Below are 27,320 nucleotides of genomic sequence, written 5' to 3'. Positions count from 1 at the left end.
CTTGTGCTGTCAATTCACAAGGAAAAATATATATATTAAAACGGACGTACTTCTAAAGCCTCAGTTATTCCGGATCTTTTGTATAGACTTTAGGTCTTTGAGGGCAGCGTCTCTCCTCCTTGCTAAGCATCAAGAATTGCAGACAATTCCCAGCACAGCTGCTCCAGTAAGGCTTCCCTGTGATGAGTAAAAGACATTTGGAGCCTCCACTAATTGCTGCTGGTAACTGCTTACTCATAAGTAGTAGCCTTCTCCCCTCCCCTTTTTTGCCTAGTCACTTTTGTTTCAAGATGGGTGTGACTTTTGATTCCGCTCCCCTCCCTGTTGTGTCACTCCTTCAGTTACTTTGAATTGGAATAAAAACTGCAGCAAACTTCCGACGCTGCCTCTCCGTGCAGACTTAACAAGACCTGGGACCTTTTTTCTCCTTCCTTTTGCTTCCTGCCCCTCCTTTGTGCAGGCAGGGAGAGAGGAGCTCCTTGACTTTTACACATTAACTCGAAGAGAGGAAACAATGGCCAAGATCTGGTTGGGTGCAGCTGTTGGATTTTACTTGTTGCAGCTTTCTTTAGCCCGGATAGGTAAGTGGCTTATGAATGAAATCCCTTATACTAGCCGATGAGCGTATGAGATACTTCGGAGAGCAAAAACTTGCTCCGGCTTGCCAGATGGACTGTTCAACTTCATTGACATTTTACTGTGCGTTTCCCGCGTGACAAAGACACTGAAAGGGAACCTGTGGAATTTTTATTGCAAGAGGGATGCATGGGTGTGTTTTGTGTGGAGGCAGGATAGAGAAGTATAGAAGGTTCTTTAAGCTTGAAACACTGAGGTTTAAAGCTAACAATGTTTGCTGGACAGAGAAATGAGCTTCTGCACATCTGGTCCATATTCAGGCTTGCAAACCACAGTTATGTATTTATTTTTGCTCCGTTCCTTCTGTGAAGTAGACATCGGACGGAGGGAGAGGAAGGAACCCTTACAATAGCTGTATTCTTGAGCTTGCAGGAGAATCAAGCGCTTGCATGCTTGCAAGATGCAGAAGCCATAACGACTTCTCTTCTCCATGCTGGGAATGAAATTTGGAGAGTTTTCAGGGCAGAAAGTGAAAAGTGCTCGCTGGCTTTCAGAACTTTAATTTGAGCATGACTAGTGAGGAGGTTTAGAAGCAAACTTTAAGCCAGTCTGGCAGGAATGGGCAGCTCATTTCCCTCCTTGCCCCCCAGCTAGCTTTCCGAAGTCTGCCTGTGAATAATAAAACGAAATGCTTGTTTGGCAATGAAAGTGCTCATGCATTTAAGAAAATCACATGCCCCGAATGACAAAATAAGTCTTTAAAAGTTTGATGTGATACAGAACCACAAGTATTTGCGAAGAAATAACTGTGCCTTCAACAGAGACCCATTGTAATAGAAATTGCCTTGAGCTGTTTTGAAGGGAATCTATTATCCTTATCCACCCCCTCCCCCAGATCATTGGAAGCTTACAAAATACTTTTTAAAAAAGAGGCATTGGCGCCTTAGTGTTTTTAATACGTATTTGAGCATAAAGAAGTAAATTGGATAATAGGTTGCTCTACCGATTCTTAAATGGGTGTGTCAGAGTGCACGGTTCTAACCACGTTTTCGGAATTTCCAGAATTTTTTTAAAAAATTTTGCAGCACTGCTTTCAGAAATACTTCTTTGGTGATCAAGGTTTTACTTTAACACACACACACACACACACACACACACACACACACACACACACAACCAAGTACCCAAGTATGCACTTTTCAAACATAAGGAGGTGTTCTTGGTTTGTGATATATGAGGTGTGACTAACATTTTGGATTAGATATAACATGTGTATGTACATATGTATACTTTAGAATGGCTATGTTTCTTATTTAGTTATTCCTTGCTCAGCTAATATTCCCTTTTATGAACTGCCAAACCTTCTATAAATAAGCGCAGCCTGCAATTACTCTGGGTTGTGTTGCATTTTAGCTGTAGAAAAGAGAGAAGGATCTCCCCTTCCCATCTAATCCTCGGTGTGGTTAGGAAAAAACATGTCAAGCCGCATGTATGTCTTGCAGGAGAGTTTCTTTAAGGGTTTAGCAAGGTATTAGATATAGCTACATTACATTTTGGTTGGTATGTGGTACATTCCAGGCAAGCTTTATAGTGACAAATGGCTTTGCAACTGCACTTGGTTCCCTCCACCAGCACCACCCTGAGATGGAGACGGGCAATACAGTAGTTTTTTTTTCCAGTGGGAAGATTTTATAGGAGTAGAAGCAATGAAAACAGTTGGGGAGGCAGACAATGCATGGCATGTAACGTCTCAAACTGTTTTCAGCTCTCTTCAAAAAAGAAAGAACTGTATCTTCCTATCTCGGTATATCTGAATACAGACAATTCTACAGGACTAGATGGAATTCTCTTTAGCGTTTCTGTCGCTTTTCTGACAGGTCCTGTAGTGGGATATCAGATTCTGGTCCACAGCCGGAGACATGCTCAGCTATAAAGCCTTGTGGATGTCCTGGGGCCCACTACTGTCTCTTAGTTTAACCTGTAGCTTGCCAGATTCTTCTTGGATAATACCGTATATGCTGCCATGAGATTTGTGAAACAGAAGCAGGATTAGGATGTGACAAATGAGTTACAAAGTACTTTATAGTCCTCGTTACCTTGTACTGATTCAGACCATTTGTCCAGCTAGGTCAGTATTGTCTAGAATGAGTGACAATGACTCTTGCATTTTCCAGCTCTGACTGAAGACGTCAAAGCTTGGAAAGCTTTGACTTTCCCCCTTAAAATAGCTATGCAATTATTTCCATTTTGCTGAGGCCAAGTGGAGACTTGGTCACTGAGCAGCCATCCTGATTTGTTTGCAAGGAGATTAGATGACACTTGCTTTGTAATGAGCATTCCTTCCGATTTGTTTGCAGAGAAGTTAGATGATGGCTGCATCAAAACAAATGTTACCCCACCTTTTCCAGGGCATTTCCCCATCACTTTCCTTATTGCATAAGGTCCAGTCTTTTGGGAGAACAGGTTTGTTGCGCAAGGGGCTATCCTTTTAACAACCTGAGTTTGTGTGTATGTGACTGAAATAATGACGGTCTGTTAGTACCCTAAGAAACAGCAGATTGCACAAAGCCACCCATTCAAGTAATTTAAACCCAGATCTCCCAGTTCCCAGCTGCCAAAGGCTATAGATCCAAATTGCCTCTCATTCCTATGCCTGGGGCAATTGACTCTTCAATAGTGCAATCTATTTAATCTAGAACCTTTCTGATACTCAGTTTATATGCTCCTGGAAGTTGCTGCAGCATGGCTCCTCAACCACTACTCCTGGAAACATTTGATGGAACCAAATCTGGGTCGGCAGAGCTAGTGACACATCATTGCTTCCCATATCAATGTTTCTGTACCATGAGGCATGGACAGGAACCATGTGCTGGCCTTGGCTTCTTGAATTCCTTCCTTCAAATGTTAGACGCAGCATGGGAGTGGTTGTGCCTCTATCGGTTGTGTATAGGTTGGGCCTTGCAATGAAAGTGAAAAGCAGCCTCATTTATTTGGGTGTATCCAGATATCTCCAGGATTTGGTAATAGAAGACTTGGGAGTGCCAAGAAATAGCAAGGGACACACAGGAAGGCGAAGTCTTTGTGCTGAAGAGGCAGTCTAAGTAAGGTGAGATGATGAAACCAGAAACGTTACCTATAGAAGAGAATGGGATTCTGTCTACTGTTCTTAAAGAGGGTTCTGTTTTTCTGCCTTCTGAACAGGATGACTGTCAAACTGTATTTTATACGGTATGCCCTTTATTCACACTTGTAGCGAATCTAATATCCTTTCTTTATGCTGGTTTTCATGTGCTGTTATTTTGGCCATTTCACGAACAGACTAAGGTAATTAGGTGTATTAAGTGATATGCCTGAGCTGGAACTTCGCAAAACCACACTGTCAGGTCTGTGTTTCCCTTTGGATTCTCATGTGTCCATTTCTGGGCCCAGTTCAGAAATCTTTAAAGTCTTTATTGGTGTGGGACCAAAGTTCCTGGAAGATTGCCTTTGTCCACATGTACGTACTTTCACCTTAAGCGCTTCTTCCCTGTTCCTTCCTTTGGTGCACCCACCAGGTGAGGTCCTACTGAGACAAGGGGCATCTCAGTGGTGGTAGCCAGGATACGGAATCCCTTTGTCACAGAGAAAGCCCAGTGCCTACCTTGATGCCATTTTGGTGCCAAGCAAAAATTTTATTGTTTTCCTAGGGTTTTAAATCATTTTACTTCTGCTTCTTGTTCTTATACTGCTTTTATATGCTTTATTGTTGCCCTGCCTTCTTGTGCATTTGAATTTTTTTCTTGTCGTAAGCTGCCCAGAAGAACTTGTTGACACATACCCAGCTAAAAGAAATAGTACATGAATGTTGTTGGAGAACAGTTATAGATTTCCCCCTCCCTTATAGGCATTGTTGTATTTTTTTGGGGGGGGCAGGGTTGAGAGACTTGAGAGTATTTAAGGTACCTTTGGGAATTTCCTCCCATTAAATATTAGGCTCCTTCTCTGCTGTCTCTTTTTGTGCCTACTGAAAGCCTGCCTCTTCCAACAAGTGTTTTTTTATGTAGAGATCTCTTATAGTCTGCATCTGTATTGGGATTTTTCAGATGATTTATTGTTTGTGGGTTTGCCATCCTGGGCTTCTTTGTGAGGAAGGGCAGGGTATAAAATAAATAAATGTCTATGAAAAGCTTCCCGCATGCTGGGGATGCCCCAGATATGATAATAACATGACCTGCTACCACAAAATGTCAAAGTTGTATTCTGGTTTTCGCAACTGTCCGAGGGAATAATCCTAGCAGCATGAATGAGAGTGCAGCAAAAATGCAATCCAAGCAAGAAGTGTGAGGTCATTACAGCTGCAGTTGTGGATTCCTGGATCTGCTTGAGAGAGGGACTGGAAGATGATACTTTCTGGAAGCAAGAGGGGTAGAGAAGGGGGGCGGGGAAAGGAGCAGCAAAGGAAGAATTGAAGATGGTTACAACACAGTCCCAAGCAATGCTGGAGTGGGTTTAGTCATGCTGGCCACATGACCTGGAAAGTTGTCTGTGGACAAACGCAGGCTCTTTTGGCGTGAAGTGAGATGAGCATCACAATCCCATAGTTGCCTTTGACTGGATCCAGGGGTCCCTTACCTTTTACAGCAAAGTTATGGTTAAATAAATTTTAAATTGCAAAGCAACTAATAAAAAACCCTTATGCCTCATTTGAAAATTAAAGGGTCCCTTCTGGCTGTATCATGAGAGTGATCATAATATCACAAAAGTTAAAAACACTGGAACTAAAAACCTTATCGAAAATTAAAGCCTGAAATATTTCAAAGCCTTTCTTTGTTTATGTTACCCCGCCTTTTTGTTGTAATGACAAAATGGTTGCAGTTCAGCAAATAAATCTGCTTTTGTTAGGAAACAATACCTTTCAGGTTGAACCTGCTGTCTGTGAGCTATTAAATAACAAGCATCAGCAAAATTGGCAAAACTGGAGGGAAGGATGGGAAGGACAGATGGATCTTGATGAGAAAAAGTTTATGAAACGTTTGATAATTTTACTTCTATTAAGACTTTTCCAGTGTGTTCAGCTTTTTTCCTTAGACATTTTGAATGTCCACAGGATACATCCAGTGAGCAGAAATCTAGGTGCAGAATGCTACAAAGAGTTAATGTGAATTGGTTTATGCATTGTTATAACTGAATTCAAATACTTCTCTGAGGTATAATTTCATAAGGAGGGCAATTATCGAATCATGTGGCTTGTTCCCTGTTCCACCCCTTTTCTCTCTTAAACTGGGTACAAGGTTTTCAGCAGGAAAATATAGCTCATGGCTCTCTCTTCTCTGTTTTATATTTTCTTAATATAACCTCGCAGATACAAGTGGTGCAGCCTTTAAATTTAAAAGAGTCTTTTAACATCTAACCTGCAAATGCAAAAGCCACATAGTCTTCTGAACATTCAACTACTCAAGAGCAAGACACAAATGTGTGGCATAAACAGTTTAAACTTAAGTTTAACAACACTTGCTCTGAATAGATGTTGTGGTTTGACTGTTTCCTGCAGAGGATGGCCAAAACAATGATTCCCCCCCCCCTTCAAAAGCCATGGAAACAGTTACCTTACAGTGTACACAATCACAACTCTTTTTTTCTCATTCAGCAGTTACAATTACAATTCAAAATAGAATGGTGTTCCAGTTTATTCTAGTTCCAACCTGGTCCATGTTGTTTGCATGACTCCAGCAAGGGCAGAACACAAAGTGTGGGGCTGGATTCACAGATTAGTGTAGTATTTTATTAGTATTTTCCTGAGAAGCTTTATATTTATTGAGTCATTTTAAATATTTACGCTCCACTTTTTAGGGCAATGTTCTAACGAGGTGGCTTTTCACCAATAAATAAAGAATAATTACAGTAAAAATAGACAATGTAAATTAATGGAAACTAGACACCAACCAAAAACAACACAAATCCAGAATGACCAATGAGTTCCAAACATGGAGTCTTAAGCATAAGGATCCAGAGAGACCTCATTATTAAAAGTAGTAAAAATTAATCAGAGAAGTCTTAAGTAAAACAAATGAGTCATTAGAGCTGATTAAAAAGCAACTAAAAGGGGTCTGTCAATGATGGGGGGAGGCAGTTCTAAAGATTCAAAGCCAACTAAATCTCTGTCTTAGTTGTTGTCAACCTGTTTTTTCCTGGCAGACCAAGAAACAATCTCTGAGGTGAATGATCCTAAGGTTCAGGCAGGTTCATATGGGTGTAGGCAGGGTACAGGAATGTGTGGTAGCATCTCAGCTCCAGGGGTTTCTGGATGAGTCAGATTATCTAGATCCATTCCAGTTTGGTTTCAGGCCTGATTATGGGATAGAGACGGTTTTGATCACCTCGGTAGATGACATCTGCCAGCAATCGGATAGGGAGAGTTGTCCCAGTTGGTTCTGTGGGACCTTTCAGCAGCTTTTTATACTCTTGACCATGGTATCCTTCTGGGCTCCCTTGCTTCTGTTCTGGCCTCCGTGCTCTTTAACATTTACGTGAAACAGCTGGAGTTTGGGAGTTTGATGTCACCAGCATGCTGATGGCACCTAACTATTACAACAAATAGCACCAGGTCCAGAAGGCCATCCAAGATGTGTACCTGATTCATCAAGGGCAGTGCACCTCTATCCAGAACAGGTTGCAAACCTCCATACAGATGGGAACTTTCTACACAAAACAGTACTCTCCACCCCCTTGTATTTCAGCTTATTTGCCTACATCCAACCACAGTCAGAGTTTAGTGCTGTAGCTGGAGCCCTGATACATTTTTGGGGTCCACACAACAATGCACAGGGTGGAATTTGACAGTCTTTTCTCCCCGCTTTTCATCCTTTTTCTTCTGGAGGCCATCACTAGCATAATGGTGAAGACATGCATTGCACCTTGGATTCCTAGGTTATCTGGGGAGTTCAAGATGGAACACATTGCACAGCCACTAGCTCTTAGCAAGCTAGCTGATTACAGCTTGTCCAAAACATGGAAATTCAACGGCAGCCGTAAGCTGCTTTAAGTAGAACGCATTTGATGCTTGGAAGTCACTTACACGTGGAGAAAAGTACAAAATCTGAAAAGTACCTCACTGAAGACTCCTGAATAAGCTTAGCTGTCATGGAATAAGAGGAAATGTCCTCTTGAGGATCAGGAACTAGTTAAGTATCAGGAAGCAGAGAGGAATAAATGGACAGTTATCCAGATGGATGAATGTAGAAAGTGGACTTCACCAAGGATTTCTATTCTACTTTTAAACTTGTTTATGAATGACCCAGAGTTAAGGGTGAGCAGCGAAGTTGCCAAGTTTTTTATGATATTACGTTGTTCTGGGTTGTAAAACAAAAAAGGTTGTGAAGAGCTCTGAAAGGGCACCTCCAAACTTAGTGAATATGGGGTAAAATGGCAGGTGCAAGTCTGTGTAAACAAATGTAAACTGGTGTATGTTTTGGGGGGCCTCGTAATTTCACGTACAAACTCATGCGGTCTGAACTGTCAGTGACTGACTGGGAACAAGACCTTGGGATAGGATCGGACAAATTACTTGAAGATAAAGGCTATCATAGGCTGCTAGGGTTGCCATACATCTGGAATTTCCCAGACATACCCAGAATACTGCATTCGGAAGCAGTGTCCGAGCGGAAATCAGCAAAACGTCCGGGAAAATTCCATGTGTATGGCAACCCGTGGTGGTAGTGTCGTTTTTGCCAATTTCCCTTAAAAATAGCTCAAAACTGTCCATTTTTGTTGCGATTTTCACTTTTTGAAATATGGCGACCCTATTGGCTACTATCCATGATAGCTATGTTCTGCCAACACTGGGAGAACCAGATGCTGGGCTAAGTGGCCCATTGGTGTGTTTTTATCCATTACAGTTTATAATACACCATAAAGCTTATGAATTTGTTGCATTTTATCTTGGACAAGATGACCCTCATGGTCCCTTCCAACTCTACAATTCTATGATGCTATGAGCAGTGGAATAGTGCAGTCAAGCACACATAGTGGTGCATGCATGTACTAGCCTTTTTTTTAGACAAAGCGAAATGTTTTCAGTTTATGAAATCCATATATCAAGCACTCTTGACATTCCCTTAACCAACATCCTGCCCTTCAGTGTTATAAGATAACTTTTCTAATTTCAGTCACCCATTGTGGGATTTCAGTTGAAACCACCCAACTTTTTTTAGCGCTGTTGCACGATAAATTTCAAGTAAACTTTCACAGGGCTATAAAAACATGTTGAATAATATATATTTGACAGTTGATGCTGCAGATAGAATCCCGGCTGGAAAGAGGAGAATGCCAAATCTGACAGCTTGTCAGTTCCCTGATCTTCAAACCACAAGCAGTCTCTCTGATAGTGTTGCATCTACTGTATCAGCAGCAGCTGCTGGCTGCGATTTCCCTGCTCCTAGTTTTTGCTGACCCCACCCACAGCATGAAGGGGATATTTGGATGTGAATTAAATAATGTAGAAGAAGAAGATTGAAAAGATCAGAAAAGAAATAAGAAAGCGGGTACCTTAAATGGCTTTCTTTTAATTCCATTTAATGAATGTGCAGTTTTACACAACTCTCTCTCTGCTTCTTAAGCCTTTATTGGTATACACAATGTGGACAAATATCCACATGCACATTTCCCTTGAAGTAAACTGAGAGAATTATTTTGTTTAAATGTGTGTTGCAAGTTCTAAGCACTTTGCAAACATCCTCTGAACTAACTTGCAAAGCCGTGGAACACTTCTGAGGAATTCTGCTCTAATTCTGAGCTCAGCTGTTGCATGCTTATTTTGTGTATAATTTTTCTTTGATTTTTTTTAAAAAAACTATTAATTGCACAGGTAATTATGCTGCCAAAGAAAACTCTTTGGGGTGACCTTGATTTGGGGGGAAGGTTAAGCTCGTGATTCAGTTTTCCTCACGGAAATATGTTGGGCTTAAAAGTGCTGAACAATGGCTGGCTCATGTCATGCTCATTCTTAGGGAACTTCAATAATTACCAGTATATACAAGCTTGAAACAAAAAAACACAAGTGGTGATACTCAAGACCTAACAAGACATGAATGATCTAGTTGAGATTCCTGCATTGCAGGGCGTGGACTAGATGACCCTCGGGATCCCTTCCAAGCCAACAGTTGTATGATTCTATATTTGTCTACTCAGAAGTAAGGCTCATTGTGTTTAATGGGTTTTATTACCAGTTACCGGTAAGTGTTTAAGACTGTAGGCTAAAGAAATAGCACTGTCCAAATAAATAGACTTCGTAGTATACTAATCTATAATATCCATAAATAAGTAACATATGTCAAAACTCAATAAGGATTTAAACTCACACCAAAGATGAACCAACACTCTTTTGAGCTTGCAGAAAATAACGATCAGGCATGCTGTGCTAAAAAGGCTGCCTTGTTTGCTAGGAATGGCACCATTCTCAAGTGATTCCAGCACTGGCACTTAATTTGGAGAAGGGTATGGAAAGGAAGGGACGCAGGAGCCTAGGACTTGCCGATCAGAAGGTCGGCGGTTCAAATGCCCACAACGGGGTGAGCTCCCGTTGCTCGGTCCCTGCTGCTGTCAACCTAGCAGTTCGAACGCACATCAAAGTGCAAGTAGATAAATAGGTACTGCTCTGGCGGGAAGGTAAACGGCGTTTCCGTGCGCTGCTCTGGTTCGCCAGAAGCGGCTTAGTCATGCTGGCCACATGACCCGGAAGCTGTACGCTGGCCTGTCATTAAGCCTAAGGGACGCGGGTGGCGCTGTGGGTTAAACCAGAGAGCCTAGGACTTGCCGATCAGAAGGTTGGTGGTTCGAACGGGTTGAGCTCCTGTCGCTCGGTCCCTGCTCATGCCCACCTAGCAGTTCGAAAGCACATCAAAGTGCAAGTAGATAAATAGGTACCGCTCCAGTGGGAAGGTAAACGGCGTTTCTGTGCTTCTGTTCTTCGCCAGAAGTGGCTTAGTCATGCTGGCCACATGTCCAGGAAGCTGTACGCTGGCTCCTTTGATCAATAATGCGAAATGAGCGCCGCAACCCCAGAGTTGTCTGCGACTGGACCTTTACCTTTACCTATGGAAAGGAAATGGTTGATTCTGGCATTAACAAACTCCCCAAAAAGGAAAAGGGTCTGCAGTATACTTACTGCAAGTCATGACATGATGCTTTGATTTTGGAGAACTGCTGTGCAAGGCATTGCCAAAGGGAAGTGAGTACGTGATGCCGATTTTCACTTTGTGGGGGTTTTTTTGTTTGCTTGCTTCTGGGTGTGGACCTAAGCAATCGGATGTAACATGCATGGGCAAATATCCTAAGCGTTACAACTTCGTTTTTCATGCCTCAACTTCCCATACTGAAATGTGTGTGACTTCCAGGTGCCTGGAAAACTTTTCTGTATTATTTAGAAAATGTGTGTGACTTCCAGGTGCCTGGAAAACTTTTCTGTATTATTTAGAAAATGCCAACATGACTGGGCAGGGCTTTTTTTTTTTAAATTTTAAGGAAGGCTAAACCCAGAGCTGTCAATCAGGCTTAGTCTCTAACTTCTGCATCTGTAGGCACAGATGTGCTGGTGCTAGGAGGACCTTCGGCAGTACCATGAGCTGCAGAATGGACAGAATCTTTGACACTGAATGAATAATTGTGAAAGTAGTTAACAGTGAGCTAGTGGCATTATCTAAATAAAATAAAATCCATAAAAGCTTTTTCATAATACAATTAAAACACTTATCTAAATAAAAACAAAAACAGAAAGAGGAAAAGAAAATGCAGATAGCTGTCAAAGATAGCTCTTAACCCTTGTCTCACACAAAAAGAGGTGGACGCTCTCAGATTTCACGTGGGAGCTTTTCAATAAATATATATTTTCAGTAGGGGCACCTTCTAGCCTACCAGAACCTAGGGATGTTCATCAGAAGTCCTTGTCTGGGCCACACTACAGTTTGGGGTTAGGTGGCTAGTGACTGGAAGGCTAGTGACCTTCTCACTCATGCATTTGGAATATCCTCACCAGAGAAGCTCACCTTCCCCCTAGTTTAATGAATTTCTGGTACCTGGTGATAACTTTAATTTTCAGGCATTTTAGTAATTTGGATTGGTTGACCTATGGCAACCTGACAGATTAGGTGGTCGAGTTTCCCATATTTGGGGAAACTGCAGGGGTCCCCACACCTGGAATGCAGTGGATGAGCCTACCCTAGAAAAACCTTCATGATCAAGGTATCTCCCCTGCCAGATAACCCAACTACTACTTAAAGGCTGTTGCCCTAAAATACAAGAATTTTGCACCAGCAGCAAAAAGCCTGCTCCACTGCGCTTAAATGTTCTGCTAACAGAATCTGTGATGCTGTATGGGAATTATCAAGAACCAGAAGTTCTCAAAAGAAGATAACCAGAAGTTATCAAAAGTTAAGAAGAAAATTCAAACCATCAATTTCAGGTATCTGGAGTCTGCAATGCTCAGCAACAGATAAATCATGTGAGACGTCCACTTTTCTGTTTCAGCTCTAAATGAAGAGTTTGCTCAGATCAATGGCAAACCCCTAAATCATATCACCACGACAATAATCAAATGTCACCCATGTGTGTGGACTGTCTCACCAAGAGATTTGTCTGTACCAACAGTACAGCATTTATTGTCACCTTGAAAAAGTCATTCTCCTAAATCTGAGGGAAGTCAGGAAGCATCTTGAAACTTAGAACTGATTTTTGCAGACAGCAAGTTCCAGCCCTGACGTAACGATAGCTGCTGCCAAACAGCTTTCAACTTGCACAATCTTTTAGGATCCTTAGAGGACCCTTTACTAGTTAAATAGCTATAACAGAAGAATTGCAGGTCTGACTCCTTGTATATCCAGTCTTAAACACATTCTTTCAAACATATGTCTGAGAATGGTGAAGTTATAATACAGCTTATTTGGAAAGCAGTGTTAACATGTTTCATACCCCATCCTTTTGTAGGGAATATGGAATGGGGTCAAAGCAGTGTTATCAGCATTAAATACTTGATCAGAAGAGAGAACTGGTTGGAGTGTGATTAAGATGGCAAAGCAGGTTGTCCTTCATGGAGAGCATGTGTTGCGGTGGGAGCAACCATGACATTCCCTGTTGCTGGGTGGATTAGTTTGGTCACAAATTTGATTGGACACCTTCAATTGTTGCTGGGGAGAATTTATTATTGCAATTTTATTTGATTGATGGGGGTGCTATATATGTTCCCTGTGTAGAGCGTTGAGCTTCCTCTTTTTGCTGCACACATCGGATCACCCGCCCACCCTCCCTTTATTTAGGGTTTGTTTGCACTGACCTTGCTATGCCTGTCACGGGGTTGTCTGCTTTTACCATTTGGCTGATTGGCTGAGGCCATTTGGTTTTTGACTACTGTGTAGCAAATCTTCACAACTTGTAAGGTTGCGGTTAGGCATTGGTTAATTTTTTGGTTGGTGGAGGGGATGTGGTTGGCTGTGGCTGCCTCTCCAATGCTGCTGCTGCAAGGGTATTCCGTTAAAGGAATCCAGGGGCTTGCCATGCTTTTGTCCGTATCCCTGACAAAGGGCTAGGGCCACGCAAGAGCCCCAGGGAACATTTGGGGAGAGGTGTGAGTCTGGCACCCGGCTTTATTCTCTCCCCAAAATTGTTTACCCTTACTGACTTCCGCAGGGGTGCGATTGTCAGTTCTGTTCCTACCTCCAAATGGGAACAGATAGTCGCTAACCAATGCCTAAGCAACCATTCACATACTGTAATTCAATAAAGTTGTGGCCAAAATTATGCCAAAAACCAAAACAAAAATGATGTGTGAAATGTGTTGTTATTCGGGGGTGTCTTGGGGGTCCTCGACACGCAACAATCATTGGAGTCAACTTCTGTGGTACTTTGATCTTTTCCCCACAGTCCTTTGCAGATTTATCTGGTGGTTTTTAAGGTGGTTTATGTTGTAAATCGCCCTGAGATCTGCGGATGCAGGGCGGTATACAAATTCAGTAAATGAAATAAAAATAAAATAAGAATCTAACTAAATGTTATGTAAACTTGTGTATTGAACCCCCTCCCCCCAAATTTCAATGTAGTTTTTAATAAACCCACTTTTTTGGGTCAGGAAGCTTCTTAGTGACAGGTTGAGTCAGGGTATGTACACATCATACTATTCCAATCATATTCTTTCTCTCATTAATTCTGGGCACTGTCTTTTATCCTGTACAGAGTTATAACCTTTACAAACTACAGTGCCCAGAATTCTTTAAGTGAAAAGATATGCTTTGAATGTGCATTAAAGGTATAGTGCATGCCCAGCCTCAGAGTGGAGAACTGACAGGCAGAGGTATGCCACATCCCTTCCCTGTCCCTTATTTTCTTCCTCAAACTGCTCTTCCTAGGAGTCAATGAATCTGTCAGTTTTGGCGCCTTGCAGTTTCTCATGTTTCCAATTTTAAGTTCAGTTCACCCCACATTCAAATACGTTCATATATAAAGAAAATCAAAAGGCTTGTATGAAAATTTGTATATTTGCATATGCATTTCTCCCCATATATGCATTTTTTGCATGCAGTTTTGCCAAGTCTGTGCAACTTTGCAAGCAATTTCCCCCTAACGCAATGCGACTTCACCCCCTGCAACAGCCCAGTAGGCAAGCTGAATCACAAGTAAGATAGCTTTCATTCAGGAAAGTGCTAATGCAAATTAGGGTCTACATGCTCTAACTAAATAAAGAGCACTAGGGTCACATCAGCAGCCAAACTTTTGTTTCACTGACATATAAAGGAGTTGAAAGATATAATGCTTTATGCTGAATCATATTACAGGGTCTCTTGCATCTCTGGCATGCAATGCACACTCCTCTGCCAAGATTCATCTGTAGAGATAGGGGCACACATAAACAAGCAATGCAAATCAGAATTGTGGGTGTTTCTTTTTTCTGGCACCTCCAGCACAATACAGAAGCCTATGAAACTCAAAGAAACACCTCTATGCCTGCAGCATAATCTGTGACAGTGGGTAGACTGTTGTTCTGTTTATATTAACAGTGTATTCCATCTGACTCAATATATAGTGAAAAGTTGCCTATAGTTTGAAATGCCAAAGCATTGATTTTGAGCTTTCCAAGTGAATATCTGGGAGATATACTGTGTATTTCCTTTGTTGGGACATTTTCTAAACATGCATAAGATGAAATCAGGAGGAAAGATAAAAGGAAAAACTAGGATGAAGGTGTTACTGGACTGAGGAGATTTCTGAAGTAAGGATATTAAATGAGAACATAGAAATTAAGGAGGGAAACACCATGGAAAAGTCAATAAATGTCTGCTTGATTGTAAAAAGGTGACAAAATCAATGGCGAAATTTGAAATGGGAAAGAGGATAACTTGAGTGATATTTTGAAGTCAGTGCAAAGTTCTTTAGAGATTGGAAACATCCCTTAGCAACCACAGAGAAGATTTATTTCAAATTGGAATAACCCCCTCCTGAAATATCTGAGACAATTCACCAACTAAGGAGAACACATCACTGCCAGGGATTGGCAGAAAGATGTGTTTATGTCTGCCAGATGATAATAACGTTATCTAGTAAATTCTCAGACACATGTCTAGTCCACTCCCAGGGTATGGGATATAGATGATTTCACCCATGCAAGGTTTTCACAGCATCCACCTGATGTTGTTGGTATCAAAATGCCAGCCTGTGTTTGTTCCCCGTTTACTCCAGATCTACCCTTTTTGCTGTTCTGCAAGGGGCTTCGGACAAAAGCATGGTGAGCCCCTGGATTCCTTTAATGGAATACCCTTGCAGCAGCAGCATTGGAGGGGCAGGCACAGTCAATCCATACCCCTCCACCAACCAATTCATAAAACCAATGCCTAACCTAACCGCAACCTTACAAGCTGTGACGATTTGCTACGCAGTAGTCAAAAACCAAATGGCACCAGCCAATCAGCCAAATGGACAAAATTCCTACCAGGCCCCTGCCCCAAAAGCAGACAACCCCATGACAGGCATAGCAAGGTCAAGCAAACAACCCTAAATATAGGGAGGGTGGGGATATAGGGATCCAATGCGTGCAGTGAAAAGAGGAAGCTCAACGCTGCGTGCCGGGAATATAAAACTTCTTGGCTGTCAATCAAAAAATGGCAACAACAAATTCTCCCCAACGACATGAGGAACCCAATCGCAATGGTGGCCAACTACCTTTACCCGCCCAGCAACAGTGGGATGTCTTGTAAGGCCCCACCGCAACACGTGCTCTCCATGAAGGAGAACACGCTCTAACAAACAGTGTATGTAGCTTATAACTGATCTCCCTAGCATTGCTAAGAAGCCAGCTGGGTGGTGCCTGTGAAACCTTAGGCACTATGTAGGTAAAAAAAATAAGCCTGTCTTGTACTAGTCGTCCTTGCATTACTTCACTATACTAACAGTGTTATGCTACTCCTTCCGCTAGGTTATGATATACTGATACTGATTCACACAATAAAGAATAAGCAAAGCCCTTACACTGGCAATGCATGATCTCTGACATAAGAAAACAGCTGCATCATCAGTTATTACTATCTAATGTGTAATACATGAATCATAACAGAGCTCCTTCACCAGATTTGTTAAGGCAGGTTTGAAATACCATCCTTCAGACAAGGTTCAAATGTGCTGTTGAAAGTCTAAAATGGCAATAAGATGTTACCCTCTTGCTTAACCCCTTCTATATATACCGTATTTTTTGCACCATAACACTCACTTTTTTCCTCCTATAAAGTAAGGGGAAATGTCTGTGCGTGTTATGGAGGGAATGCCTATGGGTGGCATGCCTACGGGTTTTCCTCCTCTAAAAACTATGTGCGTGTTATGGTCGGGTGCGTGTTATAGAGCGAAAAATATGGTAAATAGATAAAAGTTTTTATTCGTTGAAATGGGACCTTGTTTCAGCTATCTTTGTCAGGCAACTGCCTTTTTAGTTACTATACTCCCTCCTTAATGGGTTGCGTAACAATACACCCACACTTGGAAAATGATGAAACTTGAAGCTCCCAGATGTCTGCATGCTGGAAATATATACCTACAAGATGTCTCCAAAATTTCTGTTGCTTCACAGTTTCCCTTCCAGCGAAGATTAAAGGACAGCTGCCACAGACCAAACAAGCAAGCATCCACAATAAATGGAAACACTCCATAGCTGACTGCAGTGTTGGCTATGTTACAAAACCGTGTTGCCACCCTCTTCTGACATATGTAAAAGTGAATGTTAATGCTGGACATCTATTTCTGTTTGAATCATAAACGAACTGTTTGTAAGCTGCAGCTGGTCTGGAACATTGATGCTTGTTTGAATTAAGGTGTATTTCTATATAACTGTTTTCTCTAGAACCGGCATTCATTTGTTCACCTAATTATTATGGATCATCCGGATGACATTATTGCCATCCTGTTGCATTTGCAGTATTTATTGTGGTACTCTTGTTTTCAGTCAGACCTGGTTCCTGGTTATTGCAGTTCCAGGAAAGGCTGGCAAAGTGTTATTAAGGTGCCTGGCAAAGGAACAAGCACAGGAGAAGATGATGTTCCTGGTGATGCCCTACCTTTTCCTGGTTGTATTGCTAATGGGCTATGTGGAGAAATACATTTACTGGGACAGGGTTTGTTTTATATACAACATAGAAGAGCTGCTGTGTATGTGGAGTTATACGAAGGGTTAAGCTTGTAATATTAAGTAGGTGGTTGGCAGCTGGCAGTTAGTTGTGTAAGACCAGACTGCGAAGAGATGGGTTCTTCTTATACAGAAGTAGTGGGCTGTAAAAAATTCTTCTGATTGGCTTGCTAGGCGAAATTTTTGGGAACTTACTGGATTGGAAAAGTGGTCTGATGAGAGGGAGAATGCTATGCCATTCAAATTTGATTGTTAGAAGGGCAGGTTGGCAAATAAAAAGGCCAGTTCTACCACTGTTCAGGGAAAATGAGACTAGGAAATGCAGTGGAATAGAAGAAGGAGCTGGGTGAAAAGGCTAAATATGAAGAAGACAGGAGAAAAGGCAGAATATGATGGAAGGCAGGAGGCTACTGAAGTTCGGAAATACCTGGCAGTGTAGTCTGAGAGAGCTGAATTTCTGGCTTAAGCTGAAGATTGTCAGAGAGGTCATCAAAGGACTGTGAGCACTGAGGAAGAGTTCAGCCAGGAGCTTCTGGAGCTGACCAGAGAGAGAAAAGTCTAGTCTGCAGATTCTTCTGTACCCGGTGGTGTTGAGATTGACTGACTGGAGAGAAGAGAATAAAGGTACAGTGGTACCTCGGGTTAAGTACTTAATTCGTTCCGGAGGTCCGTACTTAACCTGAAACTGTTCTTAACCTGAAGCACCACCTTAGCTAATGGGGCCTCCTGCTGTCGCTGTACTGCCGAAGCACGATTTCTGTTCTCATCCTGAAGCAAAGTTCTTAACCTGAAGCACTATTTCTGGGTTAGTGGAGTCTGTAACCTGAAGCGTATGTAACCTGAAGCGTATGTAACCCAAGGTACCACTGTATATGGCATATACATATACATATAGGAGAAGGAACTAAGATTTTGCCATCCGTTTTATATAAGCGTCTCCATTTCCAGACAACTATAGGTCTATAAATGAAGGTAAACAGCATAGTACAGGTATATGGTGGCAGTGGTTAAAAAGTGTGAAAAGTAAGTGCCATGGTAGGAGTAAAGTAGAAACTCTTGAACACACTTGGTGAATCCGCAGTGTTAAATAGAAGCTGGTTCTCTAATATGAAGTGGAGACTTCCCATGTTTTTTTAACAACACTTAATTGTTGTTCCAGAATGAGTGAGGTATACACTACTGGGAATAAGCAGAGTATGACTTTTTAAAGTATTTTCCATTCCTGTGGGTTTGCAACAACACAACTGCAGTTTACCCTGCAGGTCTGGGTTTGGTGCAGCCACTCCTTGACTTTGTCTTGACAAGGGGAAAGACTTGACAAATGGGTGGTAGTGGATTGGTCAGGTATAGGCAAGTGCAGCTAAAACGACGCTTGGCTAGTTCAGGGGTGAAGGTGCAAATTTGAAGGTTCTGTGACAATCCTAGATCTAACAAGAAAGAGAATGAGGAGAGACCTAACTGTAAAACTAACCAAGTCAGGGAAGAAGAGTAACTGAAGCAGTCTGAGTAACCAAAAGACTAAACTGAGAAGGAAACAAAATTAACAGGAAACAAACCTAACCACAAACTTTGCTGTGGATGTTATTTGGAATGAATCATTTGTTCTCATCATCTTCAAAGTAACATTTTCCCTTCGATTCTTCCAGTTAACTGTGTTCTATCAAAAGCTCATAAACAATGCCATACAAAAATTCTGTTGAGTCCCAAGAAATATGGTTTGAGTCTTTCCAAGCATAGGGTACCTTTACAATTAATGTGAAAAGGGCTGAATGGGAGTGTGCTTGAAGTCCATTACGGCTGTGCCATAGTTTGGTCTTTTTCACTGAACCAAGCTTTCACATACACCTAACTGTTCTCTCACTATTTTCAGATTCTCCACAGCTCTCTTTTCTCTTTACATGCCCTTCAGGGAGGTTTGATGGTCCTATGCAAGCATTGCTATGAAAGTGAGCAGCTTATCAGGACACGTGGAGGCACCATGAATTCTTCCACGAATTTGTTTAATTCAGTTTTATTTTTAAACCACATTCTCCTCCCATCAGTAGTTTCTGGGCTTGACTTCTTTCCTTTTTCAGGCATAGTCTAGTCTGTTCCATCCTTTTTGTCAAGGTTGCTAGTGGACGTCATGTGCGCTTGTATTAACTGGCTGTTATTCAAGATGTTTAAAAGTCATCTAAAGCTAAAACCTCCCCTTTGCTGCCATTTCTGATACAAAAGCTTTTAGTGAAGTCAACAGATGGTTTAGCGTTCAGTGAGTGCTTTTTCTTTCCTCCTTGTACTTGGCTACTGTCTGTTTTTTCTTCTCTAATGAACTTTCCGTTTAAGACTGTTTAGAAACAAAACAGTCAGTATTGGATAGCTCTGTGGAACTCTGATGGAAGCATTTAACAAAGCATTTTACTTCTGAATATGAATGAGTGTTGCTCTTATTTCAGTTAAAAGTTATTTATAGTTTTTCACGGTGCTTTTTAAATTGATTGTGCAAAGATGCTTGGCCAATAGCATGAACAGTAATTGCATCATGGACATTTTGAATGCAAAAAAGGCTGCTCCCTTCACATTGTCTGCTTTTGGCAGAAGACTGTGCTATGGCTTAATATGATTATTCATGGACTTCCTTCTGGCTACATAGCCCAAATGAGTATGCTTTGTTTTGCTTTTGTTTTGTTTTAATCTAAAACAATTGTTCACATAAAAATTTCAGTATTCCCCCAGCTTGCATTTCCCTTAAGTGGCTTCAGCTGAATTCTCAGAAGAGTGCCAGAAGAGGTTAAAATCTGTTACCCCCCCTTGCGTAGTAACTGGGATTACACCAAAGGTTCTCTGTGCTGTGAGCTGCTTTCCAGTAAGGTCATTGGTGCCTGGCTATGCTTTTAATGATCTCTACTTCTCCAGAGGCCATGCCTGATCATTGTCTAAATTGACAAACGGTGACTTCACTGCCTGAGCTCTTCAGTTTTCCTTTGCAACATCTGCCGCAACTGCACAGCTGTGCCATATTCTGATGCGGCCCAAAGACTCTTGTTCTATTTTGAGGTGAAGCTATTGTAAATCGCATAATGTTTAGCATAGCAAGGAAGGGAGTTTGGCCAGCGTTTTGACACCGTGTGGAGGATGGCGGTGTGTTTACCCCAACAACGGTTGTCATACAGATTAAGCATATCTGAAACTCCTGTTAGCAGCGTTAAAAAAAAAAGAGAAGGGAAGAAAAAGAGAAAGCGGTTGTTGCTGAGGAAATGAAAGCAATGTCTTGTTCCTACTTGTACCTACACAATGTGCCTCCATTTGCTTGGCTCAGTGTTCCTTACTTCATCTCCATAAAGCTGATTTAATGTAGTTATTTAATGTGCCAGATTAGATTCTGTGGCAGTCTAATCCAGGGGCAGCCAGCATGGTTTTGAACCACAACGCCCTTCGCCCCAGGCTATTGGCCATGCTGGCTGAGTTGTAGTGTACAACTGGAGAGAACCACTTTGCCTGTTCTCTGCTCAACTCATTATGAAAGCACATACATATACATGGTAAGCCATTGTGGTTTGGTGGTCAGAGTATTGAATTAGGAATGGGGAGATCTGGGTTCAAATCTTTACTCAGCCTTGAAGCTCAGTGGGTGAATTTGAGCTCATCACTGTCTCCTAACTTCTGAAAATAAAATGGGGCGTGGTGGAGGGAGAAGAACAATGTATGCCACTCTAAACTTAGAGGAAATATAGGATGACAAAGTAGAAAGGATAAAATCTAAGGCCTTCATAGGATGGCTGATCTTACTTTCAGAATTAAATATGACTCACTTTTTCTGCACTACAAAGTGCTAACCATGATATAAATAACTTGCTTGGAAACTGCTTGGGAGACTCTGGATTTCATCAGAAACTTACCTGGTTCCTCATTGAAAAGGTCAGTCAGGGTTCACAAGTTGCACTGGAATAGATTGCTGGCCCATTTCTGCTGAGCATAGCGGCTAGGAGGTATGGTGCTCACCCTCCTAGAATATTGACCCTAGCATTCCGGAATGCACATGGGGTTCCATTGCCGACAAACTGATATCAAAAGAGTTCGCAAAAAAAAAATTAAGAACAAAAAACCCCAAACTTTTATAATGGTGTTGGAGACATGTCCAAAAATCCACAAATGTTTTTTATTGGTGACACCTCAGTGGCAAGTAATGGCAGGCAGACAAGTTTTTCTGAAAGGCAAGTTGGCCATCTTATTGTTATCCAGTGTACAACTGCTGGGAATTTGGTACATTCTCAGGCACAGGCTCAAGCCTCACCAGCAACCAGAAAACAAATTAAACATGCCCCAGAATACTTTGCAGTGCACAGAATGTTCTGTGGTAGATACAGCTAAGTAGCACTTTTTAGAAGTATGAAGCTTTGAGGAACCAACATAGCATGATCAGCAGTTTTGATGCCATTTTTGTAAGGTTTTTTCCATTGCTCATTCCATGTTCCCAGTGCTCAGCAACTATGTCTCCATATGTTGTGGCAAGAGCTTCGTTTCCCAAGAAAATGGATTGGGTTGTTGACACGATCGCCCCTGAGCACCCTCTCCTGCTTTGTGGAGCCTGCTTGGCTCCCTGGTATTCTCCAGAGCTTTGGGCGAGGGCACAAGCTCTCTGCGACTTGTTTGCAAAGCATTTTGAGGATAAAATCACTTGTATCAATCCCCTCACCTGCCTCTGAGCCGTGACCTCCCTCAAACCACTGTTGTGAATCTATACTGTCTTCCTCTTCCCTGGAAGGGTTAGGTTGGGGAGGCTGTCTCCACCATTCCTGCTGCCCAGTCCCTGACAGTGGGTGGCATCACTTTGCGGTGGTTCTGGTCCTACTTGGATGGTCATTTCCAGAGGGTGATGTTTGGGGAGTGCTCTTTGGCCCTGTGGACTCTTCCGTGTGGGGTTCATCAGTGTTTGATTTTTATGGAAATAATGCTGATTTTCTATGACCTTTTAGATACTTTTTGTGGGAGAGGAGTTATTAGTTCGTTTTTGTTTTGTGTATTTTGAGTTCTCATTTTGTATTTTTCTGTTGTGACCTGCCCTGTGATCTTTGGATGAAGGGCAGTGTACAAATTTAATAAATTGTCATTGCCATCAAGGTGGCATACATCAGCTTTTGCTAACTTGGTGCCCTATAGATGTTTTAGAGTACAACTCCATAAACCCCAGTCTGCAAGGGTTACTGGATGTTACTGGTGAGAGTTGGTACCACGTTGGTCAAGGCTAGCACATGTAGTTTCTCCATTCTTTAGGTTAGCCTGAGTCACAAGTGTGTGACCCAGTGTCATACAGTGAGTTTCATGGCCTAGTGGTGATTTGTCTTTGAGCATATATTGCCACTCTAACCGCTACACTGTGCTGGCACATACATCACTCTGTAGTTTGATTCATGGCGCCATTCTCTTTGAAATTGCTAGTGGACAAAGAATTGGACGTTGCTTACAGGAAGTAGAGCTTACTGGTGCCCTTCAGCAAATCAGTCTCTCTTAGCCTAAGTCTGCTGTTGAAGTCTTCGCTGATATCTTCTTCTTTGGCGATCACTCATACCAAAGTAAGATTGTCTTCCGTAAACTTGGTCTTAACAGTGACTCCATAAATGACTGTGGAGGCCAATTCTGGATCCACACGTCCTTCCACAGTGGGGACATAGGTTTCTGGGTGGGAGTTGATCACGGTGAGGGTTTGCCAAATGTGCCTTCCTCTTAGCATGTTTCTCCCTTTCATCCTGAGTTTGCGCGTCTTCAAAGCCCATGACACCTTTGGTAAAGGCTGTTCTCCAATTGGAGCGCTCGCAGGCCCTGTGTTTCACAGTTACCAGTGTTTATACTTCATTTTTAAATATTTGCTTTGAGAGATACTTTAAACCTCTTTTGTTGACCACCAGCATTATGCTTTCCATTTTTAAGTTCGGAATAGAGTAGTTGCTTTGGAAGACGATAATCAGGCATCTGAACAACATGACTAGTCCAACGAAGTTGATGTTGAAGAATCATTGCTTCAACACTGGTGATCTTTGCTTCTTCCAGTACACTGGCATTACTTCGTCTGTCTTCCCAAGTGATGTGTAAATTTTTTTGGAGACACTTCAGCATATACTTCAGCATTGGTCTAGGCATGGGGCAAAATGTGGATATTAATGCTTTAATATTTAAATGCCATGGTTTATACCACTCATGCTTATTGTCCACGGATAATAAATTATCCCCCATGTAGATGGAATAATGATGCTCAACTTAAACAAACCACAGTGGGCGACAAACAAAGCAGATATACTCAAGAAATCCAAGTCGCTTGAGGTGACTTTCTCAACAAGCTAAGAAGCTAAATGGGAAGACTGCACCCCACGCAACACCCTGTGGAATTTTACTCAGATGTATCTCCATGTCACCAATCATCCTGTCTGTGGTACTACTTTATTACTCATAGTTGTCTGTAGCCATTATCCAGTGGAACATCTAATCCTAAATACGCTTGCTAATTCATATGTCTGTGACATTTGCGGAATCTCTCTACGGTATCTTATTATCTTAAGTTTTAAATACCACACTTGTTGCTAGCCAACCTTTTTTTGGTAAAGAGATGCTGTCACCCTCTTGAAACAAACAAATATGTTTGAAAACAAAATATATCTTCCAAAAGTAAAATAAAAAGTAATACAATGGTCTCAAGCTGGTTCATGGATGATGTCTTTGGGGACAGACTCACCTTTAGGAACCCGATTCTCTGTTCAGCTTCAATAGAGCAACTGAAATATTGGGAAATAGTTATTCTTTAGTCACCATGGGACGTTTGTTTTAATTGCTTAGCATTGCCAGAAGTAGTTGTGAAGCTCAGCTTGCATTGTAAAGAGCAATCCTGCTTTGTGTTTAGAGTGTTTTATTGAGAACCAGGGGGGGAAGTAAAAGACCTGGAATGGTATTGCACAGTGTTGTGTATAATGCTGAATTTCTATTTTGATGTCTTTCAACAGTGGGGTGTAAATAAATTAAAAAGACGTGACCTTCCTTTTGCCAATGCATTGTAAAAATAAAAAAAAAGCGCCGGGGGTGGTGGTGGTGGTTCCGGTTGTTCATATATTAAGAATGCCAGAAAGAATTTTTTTACTAGGTTGTGTAGGTCTGGCTACTGTAGTCACTGGAACTAAAGCATGCAGTTTCACCCACTTTAAAGCACAATAATTTTATTTCAATGAAATTTGGGATTGGTAAACTTCCTTTGTGCTGCACCCAATGACTTTTCTCTTGATAGTGATTATATTAAACCATCTGGCATATTTGAGTCAGGAAACGGAAACCAGATTAGAGGAAAATGTAAACATTAATCAAAGTTGGATCTGAGATGAATTTCATACTACTCAATGCATATTTTCCTTGTATTTATGTGCTGTGAAATCAGACACAATTCATCAAAAAGCCATTGGGTTTTTCAAAGCTTCACACTGCAGCTTGGTTTTATCTGTAGCTCAAATAAATGGTAATGATGAAGACACAATTATTGTAATAAATCTGATTTAACACATACATACTGCACATACAAATATGAGCGACCAAACTGAGGTTCGTGAACAAGGTGTGTTTGAAAAGAAGTTGTGTGGGTGTGATAAATACTTTCAAGGAGCCTGAAGTTTGGGACAGGAAGGTTAATGAGAGGCCAGAATGACTAAAAATGTTCCAAGTTGCCAGGCACATCTTTTGTTAAAGACGCTACTGGTAAATGGCCTAAAATGGCTAGGAAATAGATACCTCTCTGAAATGTGAGATCCAGTTTTAGCAGAAAGCAAGTCTTTCTCCCCCACTCTCCCTGAAACAGAAGCACAAATTGCAGTTTTGAGTGGGGCAGAGAGAGAGGACCAGCCTTGAACTCTGGAAAGCACCCTTTTGGGGACTGCCTCATTCTGCAGAACCGACAAAGGGCAATAGATTTTGATGTTTGTGGTAGATAAGCTGCGCCTCCACCAAAGCTCAACCTCTGAAAGGAAAGAAAAACCAGTCAAACTTAGTACAATTCAGAGAGGCGAAGCACATGTATCAATACAATTAGACAGTTTGATTATATCTTCTTTGATTATTTGCCATACTGGCTGAGGTTCATGGGAGTCTCAACAGCACCTGGGAGGGCCACATGTTTCCCACCTCAGAATTCAACAGACTGAAAAGATAATTTAGCTCATGCTTGGCTATACAGAAGCTTTACGAGATACTAATCCATAAAATGCCTATTGGTGCTCATATTCAGGGACAAATAACACAGCACCACAGCTTAAATCTGAATTCATGGCAAACATATAGAAGAACGATGCTTTGCGCCATCAAGACCCTAATATTATTGGAGCTTACAGGCTCCACTTCTCACATCCTGCCCATGTCTCAAACATTCTGCTCTGAACCGCAGAAACCAGAAACGAAAACCCCAAAGTTAGATGAGCACTTCCTGGTCCCCATGGCAACCATCTGCAGTTTTGCATGCTTAAATACTAGTTCTCTTTGCCTTTTTTCCGTGAAGCAAAGCAATATTTCTGCAAATACTTTGCTGCTGCAGTCACTTTGATGTGCCTACACATCTCTTAATTACATGGTGCACTAAGTTTTAAAATATAAAATGGTAGCCTGTCTGAGTGTGAAACCTGCTGGTTCTGTACTTAAAAAGAAAAGAAAACACAGAGGGAAAAATAACCCTCATTATTATTAACATTCAACATTCGTCATAGAGAAGCAATGTTTGCATATACTTATTTCAAGTAACGGATGCAAAGCCAGGCTGTTGTGAATGATTAGCTCTGTGTGGTTATGTTAGCAGGGATGAAAAAGACTCTTTGGCTCTTACATTTGAGCCCTTGGTTTCTGAAAGCCACATGGCAATTTCCTAAACAAATATCACTTCTTTGTGGGAAAGTTGGGTGTACTGTATCTGTTCTCCCACGTCTGCATGCACTGAATAGTGTGGCTTCGGGCCATTGTCCCTTACCCATGATGAAAAGAAGGCCTTAAACATGTTACTTTATGCAAACTAGATGCCATTTTCCCACATGGAAGGTGATATCCATTTAGAGTATCATCATATGGGAAGTGTCTTTAAAACAAGGCACAGAAATCTCTCTGAAAGAGAGATAGTCACTTGGAAAGGATTCAAATGTGTATACTTCAGCCTAAACTGCAGCTTTTCCTGAAGAAAAATAGTGGCCAAGTGACAAAGAACGGAAAATCATCAGAGGTGTTGACAGAAGTCTAAAATATTGTATAAGATGAGAAGATATGTTGTATGACTGTTGGAACTGATATGTTAAAAAAAATCAATAAAAATGTATATAAAAAAAGAAAAATAGAAAAATAGTGGCCATTGGGAAGCTTATTGTAGTAGCATTTATAGGGTTGCTTAACAATCCCCCCAGCAGCCATTTTTCCTATTCAGCTTGCAATTTCAAGCCATTGGAGATGTGGTTGGAAGCGGGTCAGGTGGAAACAAAGACCCAATTGTTTCCTGGTTCTGCCAGGAGTGGAGCTTTTCAAATCTGTGTAGGGAAGGAACTAATGGAAGGCAGGTTCCTTCTCTAGGTGAGGGCAGAATCACTGATAATTCTCCATCTTGCTTCTGTCATATCCTGCCACAGTAGTTGCCAGCAGGCATCAGAAACACGGAGGGAGAAGAACAAGGAATGTGGCTCATGGAGGACAGAGGGATAATTGTTTCTGAGAAAAACTAGAGTTGTGGCCTGACTTCAACCATCTGGTGGATGTAGAGTTTTGTTGCTACTGTCTTCAGAGCTAAAAGCTTTTGCTCTGTGTTAAGAATGAAATGTCATTCTGTTGCAAATTTCACTTCCAGTTCAGATAGACCCTCAGTAGGAAGTGCAGCAAAATCCCTGCTTCATTCTTTGTAAGGGATTGTTACCACCACTTTGCCCAGTTCCCCTTCTTTATCAGCCGTGGGGGCCTATAGCTGACTAGCAATGATCTTACAGGGCGTTCTGCTGCAGAGGTTACAGGATACAAGGCAGATAGAAGAAAAAGAAGACAGGCAAAGGCTTGGCTACGAAGGCTTGTGCTTGTGGGTTAACGATCTCCATGCTCTTTAAAATCTGAAACATGCTCAGGGGCATTTCATGGTTTCATGTTGAAT

At 41.6% G+C, this 27,320-nt stretch overlaps 1 protein-coding gene and 1 long non-coding RNA gene across 2 annotated transcripts in view; one reads left to right on the top strand and one right to left on the bottom strand.

The window, feature by feature from the left end:
- The first annotated feature begins 323 nt into the window (after positions 1-323).
- CD44 (CD44 molecule (IN blood group)) overlaps positions 324-27,320 on the top strand; it is a 70,024-nt gene continuing 43,027 nt past the window's right edge. Inside the window, exon 1 of the mRNA XM_081163865.1 lies at positions 324-581. Within this exon, the coding sequence (XP_081019991.1) occupies positions 515-581 (67 nt within the window). The 5' untranslated portion in view covers positions 324-514. The remainder of the gene's footprint in view (positions 582-27,320) is intronic.
- On the bottom strand, positions 592-21,667 carry LOC308571799. The gene is made up of 3 exons (XR_014001592.1): positions 21,082-21,667; positions 17,631-17,807; positions 592-1,245 (listed from the first exon to the last, which is right to left on the bottom strand). It is a non-coding gene; the product is annotated as an uncharacterized lncRNA (long non-coding RNA).

The sequence above is a fragment of the Podarcis bocagei genome (assembly GCF_964188305.1).
Source record: "Podarcis bocagei genome assembly, chromosome: 1".
Taxonomy (NCBI): Eukaryota; Metazoa; Chordata; class Lepidosauria; order Squamata; family Lacertidae; genus Podarcis; species Podarcis bocagei.
This window is presented reverse-complemented; position numbering and strand designations above follow the sequence as displayed.